General features: G+C 41.6%; 1 protein-coding gene across 1 annotated transcript in view; it reads left to right on the top strand.

Annotated features, from left to right (window-relative positions):
• Positions 1-20,103, top strand: part of necab1 (N-terminal EF-hand calcium binding protein 1) — a gene marked incomplete at both ends in the record, with an annotated part of 112,051 nt that overhangs the window by 17,158 nt on the left and 74,790 nt on the right. The window contains 4 exons of the mRNA XM_080735336.1: positions 6,134-6,158; positions 10,123-10,231; positions 15,183-15,208; positions 15,367-15,464. Of these exons, the coding sequence (XP_080591462.1) occupies positions 6,134-6,158; positions 10,123-10,231; positions 15,183-15,208; positions 15,367-15,464 (258 nt within the window). The remainder of the gene's footprint in view (positions 1-6,133; positions 6,159-10,122; positions 10,232-15,182; positions 15,209-15,366; positions 15,465-20,103) is intronic.

Here is a 20,103-nt window from a genome sequence, read left to right on the forward strand (position 1 = left end):
AAGAAGCAAAAATAGCAGATCTACAAGCTCAAAACGCATCGCACTGTGATGCGTTTTTGCTTCTTTTTAATTGGAATCCTGAATTAATTTCTTAATTGGAATCCTGAAATGTAACATTTTGATTTAACTTCAAACGCATTTAGTTATATAGCCTACTCATGTTAACTTTATTAACATAAAATAAATAATTGGACATAAAAAATACTTAATAGAAAATGTAATACTACTATACTAGTCATTAAGCTACTAATATAGACTGACAAAATTAAAGCAGGTCATGTTTGGAATTGTAGCAGCTGAAATCAATAATATATTCAGTATTCAGGTATTAACCTGCGGGCCGCATTAAGTGAGGGTGGGGGCCGCATGTGGCCCCCGGGCCACCAATTGCCCATGTATGGTATGTAGTATAGTTACATTACTTTCAATTTGTGCACAGCATAGAACTAGACTGCACTCCATCGAGGTGCCAACTTGCTTCTTGTGCACTCATGGCCATGTATGACCTACAGTACTTGTGCGCCAGCAGAGCACGCCTTGTTATTTAGATCAGGTCGCACTTGTTGATGGTGTGAATGCTGGTCTCTCATTGGCTGTTGATAGTGACGTCACCAGTAATGCTGGTCCCTGATTGGCTACGGGCGTAAACACAAACAGATACGCGACAGATAGACCAAACGCAGTACTTGCACACTCTGCTGGTGCAAGTGCAAGTAATAGCTGCCTATATACCTGGCTATTGATACCAACACATGGTAGAATCTTGAGTTGTAATGAAACTCAGAGCGTGTACAAATTAGGCCATTAACGACTTGTGATTTTTGCAAGTCGACTCGACTCAGTGAAAAGTTGATTTGAAGTTGACTTTATCGTTTGATGACGTCATCACATCACATCACACACGACCCCCCAATTATTTTGGGGGGTCCCCAGATGATTAACTTAATGTGCAACATTGTTTTCTCACTCAACTGTAAACAAACCAACATAAGGTTTAAGGACTTTTTAATACCTCTAAAATGACAAATTAAACATTATCCAAATTGTCAAATATATAGAGGCAGAAATTGTGAAAATAGCCGATCTACTGCGAGGAGTTGTGAGCATGTAGATCTGCTATTTTCACAATATGTTATACCAAATGTAATGTAGCACTGTGATATTGGATCATTGCGTCCTTGACAATAAGCAATCCTTCTGTTTGAATGCTGTACAGACGCACACATGGAGAAAAAATAATTATAGAAAAAAATACAAAGGATTTTCTTTTCAACTTCGACTTTCGACTTTCTCTGGGGGGAGTCGACTTGTGTAATGAAGTCGACTCAGTCCACTTGTCGACTTTCTCGTTAATGCCCTAGTACAAATGGAACCAAATGGACCCTTAAATGCACACAGACTCTCTCTCCAGCACCGTATCGCTTTGGGGCTGCTCCTCTTCAACAGAAGAGTCTCAGTAATGAGGTTCCTCAAAGGCTTGTCTTCCTATAGATGGTGTGATAGCGCGTTCCTTCAGGAGACGGCTCCATACACCCTCTGCTGTCACTGCTCTCTATAATCATACCTCCCCCAGCCCTCCTCCTCCTCTCCTACAAGTGCTCACAGATGCCTTCATATATGGACAAGTCACTCCATGTGACTGTGTTCATTTTTGTCAGCCTTGTGGCTTCAGTGAAAAAGTTAATCAAGCTAATCGATTTAATAGATTATATAAAAACGACAGACAATTTAACAAAATAATCAATCCCTATCTTGGGGATGTCATCATGGGCAAAACGTTTCCAACCCTTAAAAAAAATCAAGTCAAACCGTGAAATTAGTTGAGGTAATTTCACTATTTTTGTACAACACCATCTTCATTGATATACTATTTATTTAATATATCTATATATAAACATGTTTCTTGATTATGTTATTAATCCAAAAAGTCAGTAGACCTAGTGGCTGCCACCTGAATGTCGCACCAAACTCAGTCAATCAAAAGTCTTATTAGATAGATAAAGTCTGCATTATACTTGGTTGTGACACACTGTAAGTGTGGATCAGTTATTTTGGGTGCACAACACCTCTGAGCAATCACTTTAATTGTCAGGCACTGTGTGGAAAAGGGCTCAGATGCAGACAACAAAGACAAGGCGAAAATCCAAACTGTGGGCAGGCAAAAGGTCAAAATGACCAAAAAGTCAGTGAAAGGCAGATGGTAGAGTAAAAAAGAAAAGAAAAAAATCTCTGTCTAAAAGACAAAGGTTGGATACAGTCAAAACTAGACTTGTGCCTTGTGCACTCGTGGCCATATATGGCCTACTTGTGCGCCAGCAGAGCAAGCAAGGATTGCGATCGGTGCTGTTCGGCGCTGCCTGTATGCATATGGGAGGGAAAGTTGGCACTCTGTCGCGGTGCCAACTTGCACCTTGTTATCATACTACAGCGTCAAACAAAACAAGCATCAAAAGTGTGCGAAACGACACATTTTGAGCTTGTACCTTTTCTGCTACTTTTGATAATTTTTTTTTGCACCCTGAAAAGTAATAGTTCCAGACATACAGTTGGAGGTTTCCACCCAACATATGAGGTTTCCACCCAACAGGGACAATATCGTCGTTGTCGGGTTGAAATCTCGTATCTCCAAGTTTCAAATTTGTAGGTTATTTCGCAAAGTAAAGCCCTGCTTCATCATACCAGTACAAGGCCGTCGCACAAACGTAGGGAAAAGGTTTTCACTAGTTTAAATCATTTTTAAAATGATAAATGCAAAACGATTATGTCCAACGGTTTTGGACATACGGTACAAGGTTTTCACCCAACAACGACGATATACTAATATTCAAAGCCAAAAATAGCGTCAGAATGTCATCCCACACATCCAATAATATCTATAATGAGATGAGATGATAGATGAAATGTGTAATACATGCAACATTGAGATGAGCCACTCGCACCAGCGCTTGATGTGATAATAGCGTGCCTGTCGTCAAATTTATGACAACAGGGGTCCTTGTTGAAAGGCCACCACAGCATTAGTCATCATTGTATTATGACAAACGCATGTTTTTTATAGGCTGTGATAGATGGATCATATAATTGCAGTTTAACCACTTAACCCATAGGGAAAGCATTTGTGTCATTCTATTATTTTTAAATATCCTAAAAGTGTGAGAACCACACATTTAGAAGGCATTTGTAGAATCAGCCTCTTAAAGGAGTAGTTCACCCCCAAAATGACTTTTTTTCTATTGATTAGTCACACCATGGAGACTTGAGTTCAATAATATCTTTTTGTATTTGTCGAAAAAAATAAAAAATAAAATATATATATATATATATATATATATATATATATAAATGTACCCCCATTGATTCTGGATGGGGACCCAAATGCATGGCCCTGGATGGGGACCCAAATGCATTTGTATGAGAATCAATGAGGGTACTACATTGACTACATTTACCCCCATTGATTCTGACCCAAATGCATTTGGGTCTTCATCCAGGGCCTTATTTGGGTCCCCATCCAGGCCCATGCATTTGGGTCCCCATCCAGAATCAATGGGGGTAAATTTACTATAATAACCTCTTTTTTTGTCTTGACGAATACAAAAAAATATTGTTGAACTCAAGTCTCTGGTGTGACTAATCAATAGAAACAAAGTCATTTTGGGGGTGAACTACTCCTTTAATGCGTTACAATATTGGACTTTTATATGGGTCTCCCAGGGGTAAGTACTTGGTCTACTCCTTCTTCCCCTCTACACCAAATCTAAAGCTCAAAGCTCACAATGTAGCTTGTAAATCTCCTATACTTTCGGTGAATGTTTGCCCATTAGGACATGCCTAGAATAGGGACGTTTGGGTTATTTAAAACAATTCCCAGCTATGCCACTGTGCAGATTCTCATCACTGTGTGCAATGCCAGGATAACGTCATTGATCAAGGAGGAGAAGACAGAGGAGAAAAGAAGGTATTTGGGGTGAAACTAGAAGACAAAGAGGCATGATGAAACCGAGACGCTGAACATTTTACACTGAATATCGTCACTGTCCGGCAGAAACCTCGTATCTCCAAGTTTCAAATGTGTACGTTTTTTGTAAAGTAAAGCCCTGCTTCACCATACTACACTGTCACACAAGACTAGAGAAAATAGCAGTTGTTTTCGCTATAGTTCAAATCTTTAAAATGATGAATACAAATTGAACGGTTTTGGACATACTTACATCAGGTTTCCACCCGACAACAACAATATGAAATACGGGGGCACCCTACTACCTCTGTAACAACACAGGCTAAGAAAATGTACCACTCTGTGTTCATTTCTTTTATTTAATTGTTTACATATCAAACCCAGCATAGAGCCATAGTTGATGCTGCACTTCCTTATTACAAAAAAAAGAAAGAGAGACAAAGATGCATGACTTTGACTTTGAGGTTGATGCAGTCAGCAGAAGAGGGATGACAGTAAATCCCAGTGAAGGCAAGCGATGACAGAGGGTGACCCACTCATGCACACACACAAATCTTTAAAGCTAACGTGGTCATCGCCACTCTGCCTTTCATCTCGTCTGGCCTGTGGCACGGCTCTCTCAATAATTTACAGGCCTATTGGTATTTGATAGATCAGGCAGGCACACACGTGCAAGCACTCACACATACGCGCACACGCACACATGCACACAGGCTCACACCACCAAGTATCCCAAACAACCAGCCACCCATTGTCATTGTTGACCCGACCATGATTGTCACCTTGACCTTTCACCTTTTCTTAAAAAAAAAAAATATGATAAACTTTGTTTAGTCTGGAACTCTCACATCATAAGTAGATTTTACCTGTTAAACTTTGAGTAAATGGCTCCACTCTTAAAGGACAACGTTGTGTTTTTACAACAATGGTTCATATTTTAGATAAGAGATTTTACATTAGAGAGAAGAAAAGATGAGTGTTAAAATGTTTTCATCTACTTCTTTCTATTGAGGAGTCGTATTTAAACGGACCTTGTTGAGAGAATGAGGTGTGATTGGTGTGTAGAAAAGCGTGGCTGATTGAAAGCAATCACATTACAGCTGAGGCGTGTTTGACTCCTGTGCCCTGCATGAACTAACGCAACGCTTCATTAATGTTTTCCCAAGCTATACAAACGTACAGACTAATGCAACAACACAGCATCACCAGTACTGCCAAAACACCAGAATTCCAACACACAGCAAAACAAAAAATACACAATATAGGTACATTCATCAAAGAAAAAAGAAAAAAAGGAAGTATACAAATAAATAGTACCCCCTTAAACGCACAGCATTACCCATCAAACAGAGCTCCAGCAGAAAAAGAAATATTCTGATACCACACACACTATCTACTACTATCTAGACCTTTCACATTTTCCACCCACATCATCTCCTGAGCATTCAATGTTTGTCCATGAATATCCAGATAGCATCCGTTCTTCTCACGTTATTCAACTATAACAAAACACCACACATTCCCACACGCAAACACACAGACCCATCACTATCGTTTGCATACATTCCAGGTGGTCCCAGATAAATGTGTCAATGCAGCATCACAAGCACTTTAACCACTTTATCCATATTTTACACGGTGGCTATTTAAAAAAATAGCAGATCTACAAGCTCACAGCGCGGCACAAACACAAAGCTTGTGCCGCGCTGTTTATTTAAAAAAAACATTTCTTTTACACAAACCTCTCTTCTGGGGGTCCCATTTTCAGATGGGGGTCCGTGGCCAAATATATATCCATCTGGGGGTCCTTCATGACATTAACAAGTCTCTAATAGGTGGAGGGAGTGAAACCTATGCTTCGAATAGTCATTCTTAATACATTCTCTTACTGAGTTACGGTAACGTCAAGCTGTTGAAATAATAGACATTGCAATTAAACTGTTCCTCATTTAGCTAGGGACTCAAGGATGCTTCCGGGTCCCCGGACCTCACTTCCAGAACCACTAGTGTAGAAGAATGAACACACTGTTGAACATAATTGAATGTGCACACTGCTGCAATCGCACACACACACACACACACACACACACACACACACACACACACACACACACACACACACACACACACACACACACACACGTTTATGATGTAATGATGTTTTTCTCATTTCAGATCTTACGGAGGGCTGATAAAAACGGTAAGAAACACACGCGCACACACACACACACACACACACACACACACACACACACACACACACACACACACACACACACACACACACACACACACACACACACACACATATACCTTTTTTGAATGGAGATTCTGATCAAGGCTCTCAAGGCTGATAGTGTTTCAGTTGCCATGGCAACACAAGCACGGACCATGCCCTGGCTTGGCTCGACTCAAACATCACAGCATTAGCGAGGCGATGAAAAAATATACACGTTTCACATCTTTATCCTAAAAGGATTTCGGCACCCAGGCTACGAAATGTTGGCTGACGCTTCGAGACTTGGAAGAAGATCTGAGAGCTCATAGCAAATTGTAAATCAATGCCCCACTCGATCATACAACAGCGTCACACAAAAGCATAAAAAGTAGCCGGCCCCGGTTTCGTCAAGTAATCCTGGTCTCTATCTATACTGCCTCTCCCTGGTCAGCCGGGGCACCTGATGTAGGAGCAAGGAACTGGTTGGACTCGCTACGTCCCCTCTGTCAGGTGATAAGAAGCTGGCTGCACACTCCTCATGCTACGCTCTTTTTTTAAAGATTTGTTTTTGGGCTTTTATGCCTTTATTGGATAGGAAAGTAGATTGACAGGAAATGGGGGGAGAGATGGGGAGCGACGTGCGGCAAAGGTCGTCCGGATCGGGAATCGAACTGGCAATGCTGCCATGCATCCATGCCTATGTGGCAAATGCCTAAGTGGTATGCGCCCGGACCAGTAGGCCAGCAGGCAGCACATGCTACGCTCTTTTATGTTTGTCTTACCTTATAAAGTGGTCGCAGCGTGTCCATTGTGCACGATGATGCACAGATTGTGTACGAAAAACATGCAAATGCATATATATATTCGTCACACAAGTATAAATTAAGAATTGCGCTGTCGGCTCTGTTGGCATCTGACATATATATAATATGCAACACTCAGGATTCAAACTCTGGTCTACCGTGTCAAAGTTATCTTAACCACTAGACCAAAGGGATATCCCCATGGACTCGGGGAGATATTAGACTTTTAAAACTTCATCAGGCTGAGGCTGTGAGTCACTCTACACCTTCTATACCTATATGCCATCATGCATAATACACAAGATGCAGATTTTAATCTGTTGAAGAACATGTAGGATCACTGTTTTTGTTTCGACATTTAGTATGAGGAAAATTCGTCTAAAACATAATTCCTTTACACAGGAATGTATCAGCCAGACATGCCATTCATTATGCAGCCAGTGGAACTGTTACATCATCAAACATTTTATTGCTTCATAGATTTATCCCTGCAAATATGGCAGTCAAGACGGGGTTTGCTTCTTTTCTTTTTTGTTGTTGTGTATTTCCCGGAAGCAAAACCGCCTGCAGTTTATTTGTCACTAATGTGTCACTTGTCACTCTGCGTCAGTCAGTGTGACCAAACTGAGTGACATGTGTTAAACAGCAGTGGTGTAAAGTAACTAAGTAGATGTACTTAAGTACTGTACTTAAGTACACTTTTGAGTTATTTGTACTTGAGTAATTCCAATTTTAAATACTTTTACTTCTACTCCACTACATCTCGGATCCAAATATTGTACTTTTACTCCACTACATTTATTTGAAAACTTTAGTTACTAGTTACTTTGCAGACCTAAATTATAATATTATAAAACATACATGAACCACTTAAGCCCTACCTTGGCTATTTGAAAATAGCAGATCTACAAGCTCTGAATTTTGGATATTATCACCAAAAGGCCCTTTTAGAAATTTCAGCCCCCACCTCTGTAACATTCTCTGCACGTCCCTGCTTGTCACTCCTCCTCAGTTCTGCGATCAAACTGAGTGACGTGTGAAAGAGAAGGATCAAATCCCTCCAGCGTCTTTAGTTTGATGTTGTGTGAAGCACGATGTCTGTGTTCCACACTGCTTCAACACTATTTTTAAGTACAGCTCTGTGTGAGTCACAGTGGCTCCTTGCCTGACACTTTATGGCTCGATGGAATTGAGGACACGATCTGACAATTGCTTTGTGTGTGTGTACGTGTGTGTGTGTGTGTGTGTGTGTGTGTGTGTGTGTGTGTGTGTGTGTGTGTGTGTGTGTGTGTGTGTGTGTGTGTGTGTGTGTGTGTGTGTGTGTGTGTGTGTGTGTGTGTGTGTGCGCGCGCGTGCGTGCGTGCGTGCGTGCGTGCGTGCGAGCGAGTGCTTGTATTAGGCTACTATACTTGATGTGTATCAAATATTAGTGACTGAGAGCCACCTCCCCGACAATATCGCGGAGACCGTTTGTTTTTGGACCACCATGTCTTATTCGCTACTCTATTTTCCTGGAAATGTGCTTTTATGGTTAAAAAAGATTCAAAAGTTATAGGCTTACTGTTAGGAAAAAACTCTGGGGGTTTGGGTTAGGATTAGACACTTTAAGGTTAGACTTAGGGAGTTAGGGTTGAGATTGGTTTTCCCTATTTCATACTTAGACTTGTTGTGAACTTGTAGATTCTGTTCAGCTACACTTGCAGCTGTTGTTGGTTATTTTCAAATGCTGATGTCCTCATGAGTATAACAATTGTGTGAGTGTATGTGTGTTTACCTCCTATAATATAACATTGTGATAGTAAAGCTAAGCAGGGCCTCACCTGCAGACGTGAGGAGAAACATAAAGCGCCCATTAGTCTCTGACCTCCTAGCTGGCTCGCAGTGACCCTGGACTGAGTGCAGCTCGAACATGTCTCTCTTACACTCTCTGTTACCAGCTTTACTACTGTCTGTCACTTTTATGCTATCTCCCTCTCAGCTTTCCTACTGTCTCCCTCTCATATGCTGTCTCCCTCTCAGCTTTCCTACTGTCTCCCTCTCATATGCTGTCTCCCTCTCAGCTTTCCTACTGTCTCCCTTTCATATGTTGTCTCCCTCTCAGCTTTCTTACTGTCTGTCTCTCCTACGCTGTCTTCCTCAGCTTTCCTACTGTCTGTCTCTCCTACGCTGTCTTCCTCTCATATGTGTCTCCCTCTCAGCTTTCCTACTGTCTGTCTCTCCTATGCTGTCTTCCTCTCATATGTGTCTCCCTCTCAGCTTTCCTACTGTCTGTCTCTCCTACGCTGTCTTCCTCTCAGCTTTCCGACTGTCTATCTCTCCTATACGTTGTGTCCCTCTGAGCCTTCCTGGTCTGTCACTCCAACGCTGTCTCCCCCTCAGCCTTCCTACTGTCCGTCTCTCTAACACAGCAGCTTTCCTTCTGTCTGTCTCTCTAACAAAGCAGCTTTCCTTCTGTCTGTCTCTCCAACACTGCAGTCTATCAGCTTTCCTACTGTCTGTCTCTCAAACACGCTTTAACAGTCTGTCTCTCCTCGCTGTCTCCATCTCAGCTCTCCTAATGTCTGCCTCTATCATTTTTAGTTATTGTACCGTAGGAAGTATAAATCTCCCCTCTGATGTAACCAAAGTATAAATTGCATGCAATGTTCTGACTTTGCAATATGCAGAATCATTATGATGCAACTCACTGAATTTCCAAGAGATCTAAGCCACAGATAGGACAGAACATCATCCTTGGCTAACCTCTTTTTCTATAGCTCTGTTTCACTACAACTAAGTGCACCATGCCGAACTGTGAAACATATTTTACTGGATTTGTTTTTCATAGTTTGTTTAAAAGAAAAATGTGACAAAAGCTGATCTAGCTCAGTGGTTCTTTACCAGATTTTATGGGGGTCCCCAAATGACAGAGAAGTGACAATTTAAGGACTTTTAAGACCTTTAAACACCTTTCAAAAGTGATCAACAAACCATAATATAAAACTGGTCAAACATTGACCAAATTGTCAAATAATATGAGAAAGAGGCAGAAATTGTATAGAAAATCTAGCTTGTAGATCTGCTATTTTCACAATATTCATCTGTGGAACTTTGTCAAACTAAATGGAATGCCTCAACTCCTACGATGCTCTTTCCCCATGCAGACGACGGGAAGCTGTCCTTCGACGAGTTCAAAGCCTACTTCTCTGACGGTGTCCTGACATCCGATGACCTCAAGGAGCTCTTCCACACCATCGACACGCACAACACAGAGTAAAGGTGGTTGCACACTGCTGCGTTTTTCGTTGCGAAATGCGTTTTTCAGGACAAGGAGAGAGAGGGAGATAGAGAGAGCAAGGGACTGAGTGGTGCGCGAATCGGGCGGCAGTGTGCAAACGTGACTGACACAACGTGAGGTAGATTTTTTTATTTGCGTGCTCCGAAATTCACTCCGATATTCGGCCCGAAAAACGCAGCAGTGTGCAACCAGCTTTAGACAGTGGCTCTCAATGCTGGCTCTCCAACAGGGGGTCCTCAGAGTTACTACAGGGGGTCCTCCAAATATTTGAGTGATAGAATCTTTTCTTCTTCTTTTTTTATGTTAACCACTTGAACCCTAATGTCCATATTCTGAGAACTTTAGCCAAAAATAGCCGATCTACAAGCTCACAACGCCTCACAGTGCGAGGCGTTGTGAGCTTGTAGATTGTCAAAGAGGTTTGTTGTAGAGGGGGAAAAGAGCAGACTAAGTACAGAGTGAAAAGTCAAGTTTATTACACTACCAGTCAAAAGTTTGGACACAGCTTCTCACACACATTGAATGAGAGCCGTGTCCAAATGTTTGACTGGTAGTGTATGTATTGAAGGTTCAAGTGGTTAAATATCTGAAAACACAAGTTTACATGAATCCAAAATACACAGATGATCGTGCTGTCAAACGATAAAACTATATGTAATCTCTGAAAAGGTCTCCAACTAAGGGGTCCTTGGCCAGAAAACGTTGAAGACCCCTGTATTAATGTGTTCATATTCTATGCTCTGTTGCGTGATGAAATGGAATGGTACACAGATCATACAAATGGTCTCCTAAGTGGGTCCCCAGATGACAGCGAAGTGACAACTTAAGGACTTTAAGACCTTTTTAATACCTCTAAAAAAAGAAAGAAAAGGAAAAGACCATTACTGCATCAAAAGTCAACAAACTACACTATAAGAAGAGTCAAATAATATAAGAAAGAGGCAAAAAATGTTGTGAGGCGTTGTGAGCTTGTAGATCCGCTATTTTCACAATACAGTATGTGGAACAGAGTCAAACTAAATTGAATGCCTCGACCATTCTAAGTGCTTGTCAGGGGGTCCCCAGTTCAAATGTGATTATTTTGGGCGGTCACAGCCTGAAAAGGTTGAGAATCTGCCATCTATTTCATGCAGTAAGCTTTACAGCTTATTTACACAGGAACCACTTTATGTATCTCATATAACATTGAAAGCCAGACGGATAGAACAGAGTACTTTGCATAGGATAATATCAATTACAAAAGCAGAAAAAAGGAAAGAAAGATGTTCAACGCAGAGGTGCAGAGGACACGACAGATCCACATCAAACTGATCTCTCTCTCTCTCTCTCTCTCTCTCTCTCTCTCTCTTACTCTCTCTCTCTGTCAGCCTGTCACCACAGCACAAAAGAAAAACGCACGCACGCAACATCACTCGCCTCCGCCTGCACTCCGCTCCCTGCATGCTTTCATGTGTGTCACTCACGGCTGTTTCCATAGCAGCCGAGTCCTTTTTGATTAGCAGGGTTTGACATCGTCTTCTGAACTCAAGAAGCACAAGATGTGTTCCCGACTGCAGACGTGACCTCAAGTCAGCTTTTGCCTCGATTGTGATTAATGATCTTTTATTTATTATATGCACATAGACGATCTACAATCTCGCAACGCATCGTCGAGAGAGAAACAGAGAGACAGGGAGAGGCAGAGAGAGACAGAGCTAGAGAGAGGTAGAGAGAGAGGTAGAGAAAGAGAGACAGTGAGAGGGGGAGACAGAGACGTAAAGAGAGAGAGTTAGAGAGAGAGAGAGAGAGAGAGAGAGAGAGCGAGAGCGAGAGCGAGAGAGACACACATGCACACACAGAGAGTAAGAGACAATCAGACAGCTGTGTGTGCTGCGTTATGAGATGCATCCCATTATGAGTCTGTCTATCATGAGATGTATAATTATGCTAGGGTTGAGAGCATTGTCACTCCAGATGGCAATGATCTAGACAGGTTATTATTAGTTTAAAAGAACATGCATGCACGCACGCACATACGCACACACTCTGGGCATTGCACCATTGGATCCCAACCGGATTGAATGATCTATCAATCAATTGATTGATGTGCACTCTGGGCTTGGAGTGCACAGAGAGGGCGCTGTTTGTCATTTGACGATGGGTTCCCAGATTGAGATCAGTGTAACAAAGATAGTTTAAGTTCCTATTTATCTGCATCACAACCAAATTACATTTTCAAGGTTTTAAAGAAAAACTTTTTTTTACATGCATTTCCTTTTTTCAAATATAAATATTATCAATCAAATATTCTTTCCCAATTTTCCCAATTATTCGCGAGACCACTTGTAATATCCTCACGGCCCACTAGTTGTTGGCCTGCTAGGTGGGAATATACCGGTAAATACAGGATTGTCAAGTGATGATTTAATGGAGCAACTCAAACCTGTGTCTTTCTATAGTTTTATTGTCACGTTGCCACATGCACACACTCACTCACTAAACAAACACAATACGGGTTAGATACAGACCTGGAATACAAACATAAAACAAAACAACAATAATTACCGACAGTCTCTCTCGGCTACTTGCGATACAACTGACACACTACTATACAAAACACTTGTAGCAATGCGAACTGCACATGGCTGGCGCTTTACAACACACTTACCAACTGACTAGGTATCCTTCTAAAAAATGAAATAGCACATACAGAAATCTCCCAGTTACATGGACAATAATTTCTACATGCAGATACACACGCTAATCTACTCAAATCTACTGTAAATGCCAAAATTCACTTAAAAAAATAATGCCATAATAACACAGAATTCCCAAAAATTCTGCGCTTACCATTAACGCCCGCGGGATGGCGCTAGAACTCCTATACAGTATGCAAGCATAGTTATACGGCAGTGGCTCAGTGGTAGAGTTGCTGTCTTAGAACACGGAGGGTTCCCGAGGGGTTCCCAGTTCGATCCAGGGCTCCCCCAGAGTTGGTGTCAAGAGTCCTCTGAACCTCTAGTTGCTCCTGGTGAGCAGGTTGGTGCCTTGCATGGTTTCCACTGCATGCCATCGGTGTGTGAATGGATGAATGTAATGCACAATCTCTGTAAAGCGCCTTGGATAAAGGCGCTACATAAATGCTCCATAAAAAAAAAGACTCCTTGGAAGGTTACACATACAGTACAATGTACCATCACCATGCTGTTGGTTGTCTTGGTCAATTGATGAGCACAATAAGGTTAGTCTATGATGATGATGATTCATCATTGACTAACCTTACTGGTCTAATCAGTTGATAAAGTGACAGGGTTCCCACTTCCCCCCCGAGGGTCTCAAGTGATGATAGGCGATGAGAGCCAGGCAGAAATTAGATCCTGTGTTGATTAAGGGGATGAGTCACTCATATAGCTTGGCTGGCAGTCTGGCCCAGCCCACGCAGTTTGTACGGTACTCGTCTACAGCATCTTCAACCGGGGTTCTGAGACCCTTAGGGGGTCCTTAGATTTACAATAGGGGAGGCACAGCATGTTTGTGTTTTTCTTTTCTTCTTTCTTTCACTGTATAATCACTTGAACCCTAGCAATTCAATTCAATTCAAAGGAGCTTTATTGGCATGAGAAAACATATGTGTATTGCCAAAGCAAGTGTCAAAATATTATTAAATACATCAAAAACAGTATTGTGTTAAACAGAGCTATCTGTATCTATTGCGTTGTTATATAAATGGTAAATGGTAAATGCTGCATTTATATAGTAGACCTACTGTATATATACTATACCTTGTACACATACAGGGTATCATAAAGCATCAGTTCACAAACCTTACTTTTTATATTTTTCTCTTTTCTTTCTCTTATATGCACTGCACTTGGTCTGGGGGTTATATTTTAATGAAGAAATGCCCTGTGCCCTGGTGATATTTTAATGAAGAGACCCCAGTGCCCTGCTGTCTCAGCCAGTGTACTTACATACAGACCTAACCATGGTAGCCTAATCCTTAGCCTCGCGTAGCCAGGCTTACTCATCTGCTAAGAGAAAAGCCTGGTGACAATATGAGGCAGAGACCGTTCTAGGAGGTGGGGCTGAATTTTCCCGGAAGTTGCATTTTTTCCCCACAGTGCGGTGTCCCTGCAAACGTATTCCCAGCTGGAAAAAATCTGGTCTACGTCTCCTGCTCCGTCAGTTGCACTCGCAATAAACAATATACAAACAAAAAATGGATTCAGGCGATGTTACACCGACAGACCCGCACTGCATGACGTGACTTCCGTTAAACGCAGCACTTCCGCTAGAAATCTTGGAACCAAGCGGAAGTTAAATTGTGGCCATGCATGGTATCTAATCCTCCAGTAGCCTATTTGAAGCCTGTTCATTGCTCGCAATTTCCTGTTGCCATGTACTGCAATTGTTGCAATATTATCTTATATTTTAACACAAATAAAACAAGTAGCAAAAGTAGCAGATCCACAAGCTCAAAACGCTCAAACCTGAACAGTTTTGGACATATGAGGTTTCGACACGGCATTTCTGTTTAGAAACAGTGTTATTGTAACACGGCCGTTATACTAAACTAAATGTTGTCCACAACTCTTTAAGATTCAATTCCCATTGCCTGCAATTGGCTTTCACAAAATGCAACAAATCATGAACTTTGGGTGCGGGCGCACACACACGCACGCACGCACGCACGCACGCACGCACGCACGCACACACACACACACACGCACACGCACACGCACACGCACACGCACACACACACACACACACACACACACACACACACACAAACCTAAACCTAACCCTAAACCTAACCCTAAACCTAAACCTAACCGTTGTGGTCACAAACACATTGTATGATTTTAACCTAAAGTTTTCATTGTTTTCCATAATTTGTTCATTGACAAATGTATTTCTCTGAATTGTTCCTTTTCATTTCATTTTCAGTAACGTGGACACTGATGAATTATGTGGTAAGTAAACTGACAGACGGTATGTATGGTGGCATTTAATACATGATGAATACATGATGTACACAGAGAGAAGTGTGTTTTTAAATAAATCTTATGGTCATGACCTGCTGTCTTGGAGTGACTGAATACGTTTTATATTCCATTGTTTTATTTTAAAGAATACTTCTCCCAGCATCTTGGTGAATATGAGAATGTCCTTGCTGCCTTGGAAGACTTGAATATGTCCATACTGAAGGCCATGGACAAGACCAAAAAGGTAAGTGTGGCATTTACTTCTGTCATGAAGCAGTGGTTCTCTAACCTTTTAAATTTCAAGGACCCCCACAACTCTGAGGGTATTATGTATTTGTGCATTTGTACAGTCTCTGGACCATACCTACTGTATATGTTCCCCACTTACCCCCACAAAAAACTTTCTATGCATTTCAAATGACTGGGCATCTGGACGAGTGGGCACCCGGACGAGTGGGCATATGTTGCTTTGTTATTGATAAGTGATATTTAACCCAGTGTTCTTTAAACACACACGGTCAAAAGTAAAATTGTTATCGTTTCCTAATGTAATTTGTTAGAATGCGTTTCCTTTGTTTGATCATTTCGATCGGTTTTCTGAACATGCGCTTTCCGCTTTGTGGCTATATTGAAAAGGATAATTGCCCAGGGCCCACCATTTCCTGCATTTGAGTGGGGAACAGAACCTTTTTTGGGAGGGTGAGTGGAGAACATAGAATCTGGGGAACATAACCTGGGGAGCATAACAACACCTTTTTTTTGTGGAAGTGGGGAACATAGAACCTGGGGAACATAGGGAGGACCCCCTCAGGTTCACAGACCTTCCCAATAAGGGGTCCTCCCTATGTTCCCCAGGTTCTATGTTCCCCACAGGTTAACATTCACCAGGTTAGCATTCAGCAGCGTCGGCAAGTTAGCATTTCACCAGGTTAGCATTCACAGTTTTACTGAGGTTAGGGTTAGGGTTAAGGTTAGGTTTAGGTGGTAAGTGGGGAACATAGAACCTGGGGAACATAGAACCTGGGGAACATAGGTACGGTCCCACAAATAGAGGGTCCATTTGGAACCCCATCAAGGACATACTGTATGGCGTGCCATTAGCGGTATGCTAGTGGAGCGTACAAAGCCTTCTGGCTCTCACAGAGGATGGGAGCAGGTGCTGTGTGCTTGTCAATATCCCTGGCGACGTGCCGTGCGCTCACTCGCTCGCTCCACTCTGATCACAGCCCAGCACACACATGGTGTGCATCTATGTGGGCCAGGCGTGGTGGCAGACGACAGCTCTCCGAAAATGCTGTGCTGTTTATAAACGTCTGCAGGATTTGTTTTGGAAAAATAATAATAATAATAATACAGGGGGTGCGATGATATTTTTAACCACTGTGTATATGTCATTGGACGACAAATACCTGTTGATTAAGGGGATGAGTCACTCATATAGCTTGGCTGGCAGTCTGGCCCAGCCCACGCAGTTTGTACGGTACTCGTCTACAGCATCTTCAACCGGGGTTCTGAGACCTTTAGGGGGTCCTTAGATTTACAATAGGGGAGGCACAGCATGTTTGTGTTTTTTTTCCTTCTTTCTTTCACTGTATAATCACTTGAACCCTAGCAATTCAATTCAATTCAAAGGAGCTTTATTGGCATGAGAAAACATATGTGTATTGCCAAAGGAAAGGTAATTAGACCCTTCTTTTTCATTTCCCCCCTTAAAATTGCCAAATACAAGGCACAAATACTTAGTTTTCATACAATCAATAATTTGCATTGCAAAACGATTCGATAGCAATCAGACGCGGATCTAGCCCTGAGCAGCAGGGGGTGCTACAGGGAGCTTTGCGCGACCACAGCTTTATTAATTTATTTTTAAAGTTTTGTAGTCATTTTGCCCTATTCACCAGCAGTCTCCCAGTCCCCACCCACCCCTTAGGTTAAGCAAAACAACTGATGATTTAAGTAACATTTGTCTCAGCGGACAACTTTTGACATCAAGAAAAGAGTTTAGGCATAGGCAAGCTGCAGCAGCAGTCAAGTGTACTCACCATCCAGAAGAATTAGATTTAATAGAGATTTTTTTATTCGATTTTTACTCACTGTATGGTCGAGTGGTCACGATAGAGATGGTCCATGCATCTCTGTTATGCAACTTTGGGAAAGTTGTAAAGGCTTTGGTGGTGATCTTGTACAGTTTCCATAACATCTTCTCATAAAGAACTTCAATCGAGTGTATAATGTTTGTTTTATATGGGTTGTTAGTTGTCCTGCGTGCCTTCCATAATTCCCATGGGCTATGGTAACAGTGCGCATTGCAAGATGACGCTGAAATGGACTGCTGTCTTCTCTCTCCCCCCAGCGCCCCTGTTCGCAAATTAATATGTAGGCTAAACTGTTCTGATAATACAACTTGTTTTGGCTGTCCATTCATCATGTATAACTTAAACTGCGCGCTCGTAGGCTATTCCAAACCAATGCAGCTCACAGAGCGACAACATAACAAACCGACAACTAGGGCCAACCCAGCAACAACTATCGTTTCCTGTCTTACTTTCACAATAACGTGTCTCCCGCTTACCTCCCAATGCAGCTTATTTCACGCAGGTTATTATTAACAGCAAAAAGTGTAGCTTAACCCGTGTGTTTTTGTGCAACCAAACGTGCATGGGAGAGAGAGTGATGAGGGTGAGCGAGAGAGAGAGAGAGACATTGAGAAACAGAGAGAGAGAGAACTGCCGTTGTTTAGGAGTAGTACTGCACTTGGGTATCACACTTTTCTCCGTCTGAAGCTGACCGTCTCTCTCCCGATTTTGCTAGCCCGAAAACTACCGGTGCTAGTCCGGAAACTAGTGGTGCTTTAGCACCAAAAGCCACCGCGTAAATCCGCCACTGATAGCAATTACCGCATTTTAAAACGATACAATACAAAACCAAAACGATACGAAATATTGCTTTTGCATAACGATATAGTAGATCATTGCAAATTAAAATCGATGTTTCGATTCAGTTACTATATCGTTGCACCCCTACCGATTGGCTATGTTTATGCGATGTTTGTGTTCCGGACTAGAACAATATTCTGGTTGCCCTACTGGCAGCCAAACTAATTAGCCAAATCTACGTCTGTCCGTCTGTCTGTCTGTCTGTCTGTCTGTCTGACAACAATTATATATTAGTCTAATAGCCAGCCCATAGAGCCCCATTGTGAACCCGGACATTTTGAGTACCCTAAAGTTTTATGTTAGAAATGTTGAGTATGGGTCCCCAGCATGTAGAAACCGCCGGATGCTAACTTGCAAATGTTGAGCAATTTTCATAATTAGCATAATTATCTTTAATTCGCATAATCCCCTATAATAATGGATAATATGTCAAAAACTGATTGGCTGATTTGAACAATATTGGAGTGGTTTTGGGGGTTATTGAGGATGCTGACTCCATTTCTGACATTTCCTATATTCAAAATGGCTGTTTTACAGTTTAGGCATTTAGCAGACGCTTTTAATCCAAAGCGACTTACAATAAGCAGATAAAACATCACAATAATAAACAAGATAATATGTCAGTACATCAACAGCAATATAACAAATGCAAATGGATATCTATCTAGAAAAAAAAACACAATATAATCAAAGTTCTAAAAAACCTAAAAAACGAATGCTAACTAGCTTCAATATGGTCATTGATTTTCTGTAGTGCTAAGGGTTTAGGTGGAGTCTGAAAAGGTGAGTCTTCAGTCCACGGCGAAAGCTAGCGAGTGAGTCCGTTGTTCTAAGTGCGACAGGGAGTTTATTCCACAACTTGGGAGCCAGGAGGGCAAACTGTCTCGGACAAGTGGATTTTTGCCCTGGAGTTTTTAGCGAGGGTTCTGTCAACATCCCTGTGTTGGCTGATCTAAGTGAACGGGTGGGAGTGTAGGGGTTGATCAGGTTTTGGAGGTATGGAGGAGCCATACCTTTTAAACCGGAAATGGCCATATACCAACTTAAATTGGGATGATTTTGATACTTTTTTGTTGATTTTCCAAATGATGAAGTGACTATTTTTGATAGGCTATTGTGGCAGTCATTGTTCTAATCATTTTGTGTGGATTGTCTATATTTGGCTTTTGAAATGCAGATAATGTATAAGCATATAAATAACCACATTTATAATTTAATTCATAATCAAAATCAACAAAAAAGTATCAAAATCATCCCAATTTAAGTTGGTATATGGCCATTTACGGTTTAAAGCGGCCATTTTGAATTTAGAAAATGTCAGAAATGGATTCAGCATTCTCAATAACCCCCAAAACCACTCCAATATTGTTCAAATCAGCCAATCAGTTTTTGACATATTATCCATATAGGTGATTATGCTAATTAAAGCTAATAATGCAAATTATGCAAATTGCTCAACATATACAAGTTAGCATCCGGCAGTTTCTACATGCTGAGGACCCATACTCAACATTTCTAACATAAAACTTTAGGGTACTCAAAATGCCCGGGTTCACATTTTGGCTACCCTAGACTATATGGGGGACAGGTAGCCAATCAGAAGGCATAAACGGCATAAGTGTCCGATATTGCTTGAGGATTGGTGAGCTTCACATGACTCAGCCAGCCAAACTATAATATATGGGTAAGGCATAAATGGTAATTGTATAGAAGATGAGAGAGAGAGATGAAGCAGGGAAAAACACAGGGTGATGTCATCCAATGGGAAAACCCTTGAAGTAACACAGAGTGATGTCATCAACTAGGTGATGATGTCACCATCATCACCATCAACAGCCAATGAGGGACCAGCATTCTTGGTGACGTCACCAAGAGCATAAGTAGGCCATATAGGCCCATACTTAAATTAGTAAAATCTGTGTGTGTGTGTGTGTGTGTGTGTGTGTG

Source organism: Nannobrachium achirus, assembly GCF_963921795.1.
Source record: "Nannobrachium achirus genome assembly, chromosome: 10".
Classification (NCBI taxonomy): domain Eukaryota; kingdom Metazoa; phylum Chordata; class Actinopteri; order Myctophiformes; family Myctophidae; genus Nannobrachium; species Nannobrachium achirus.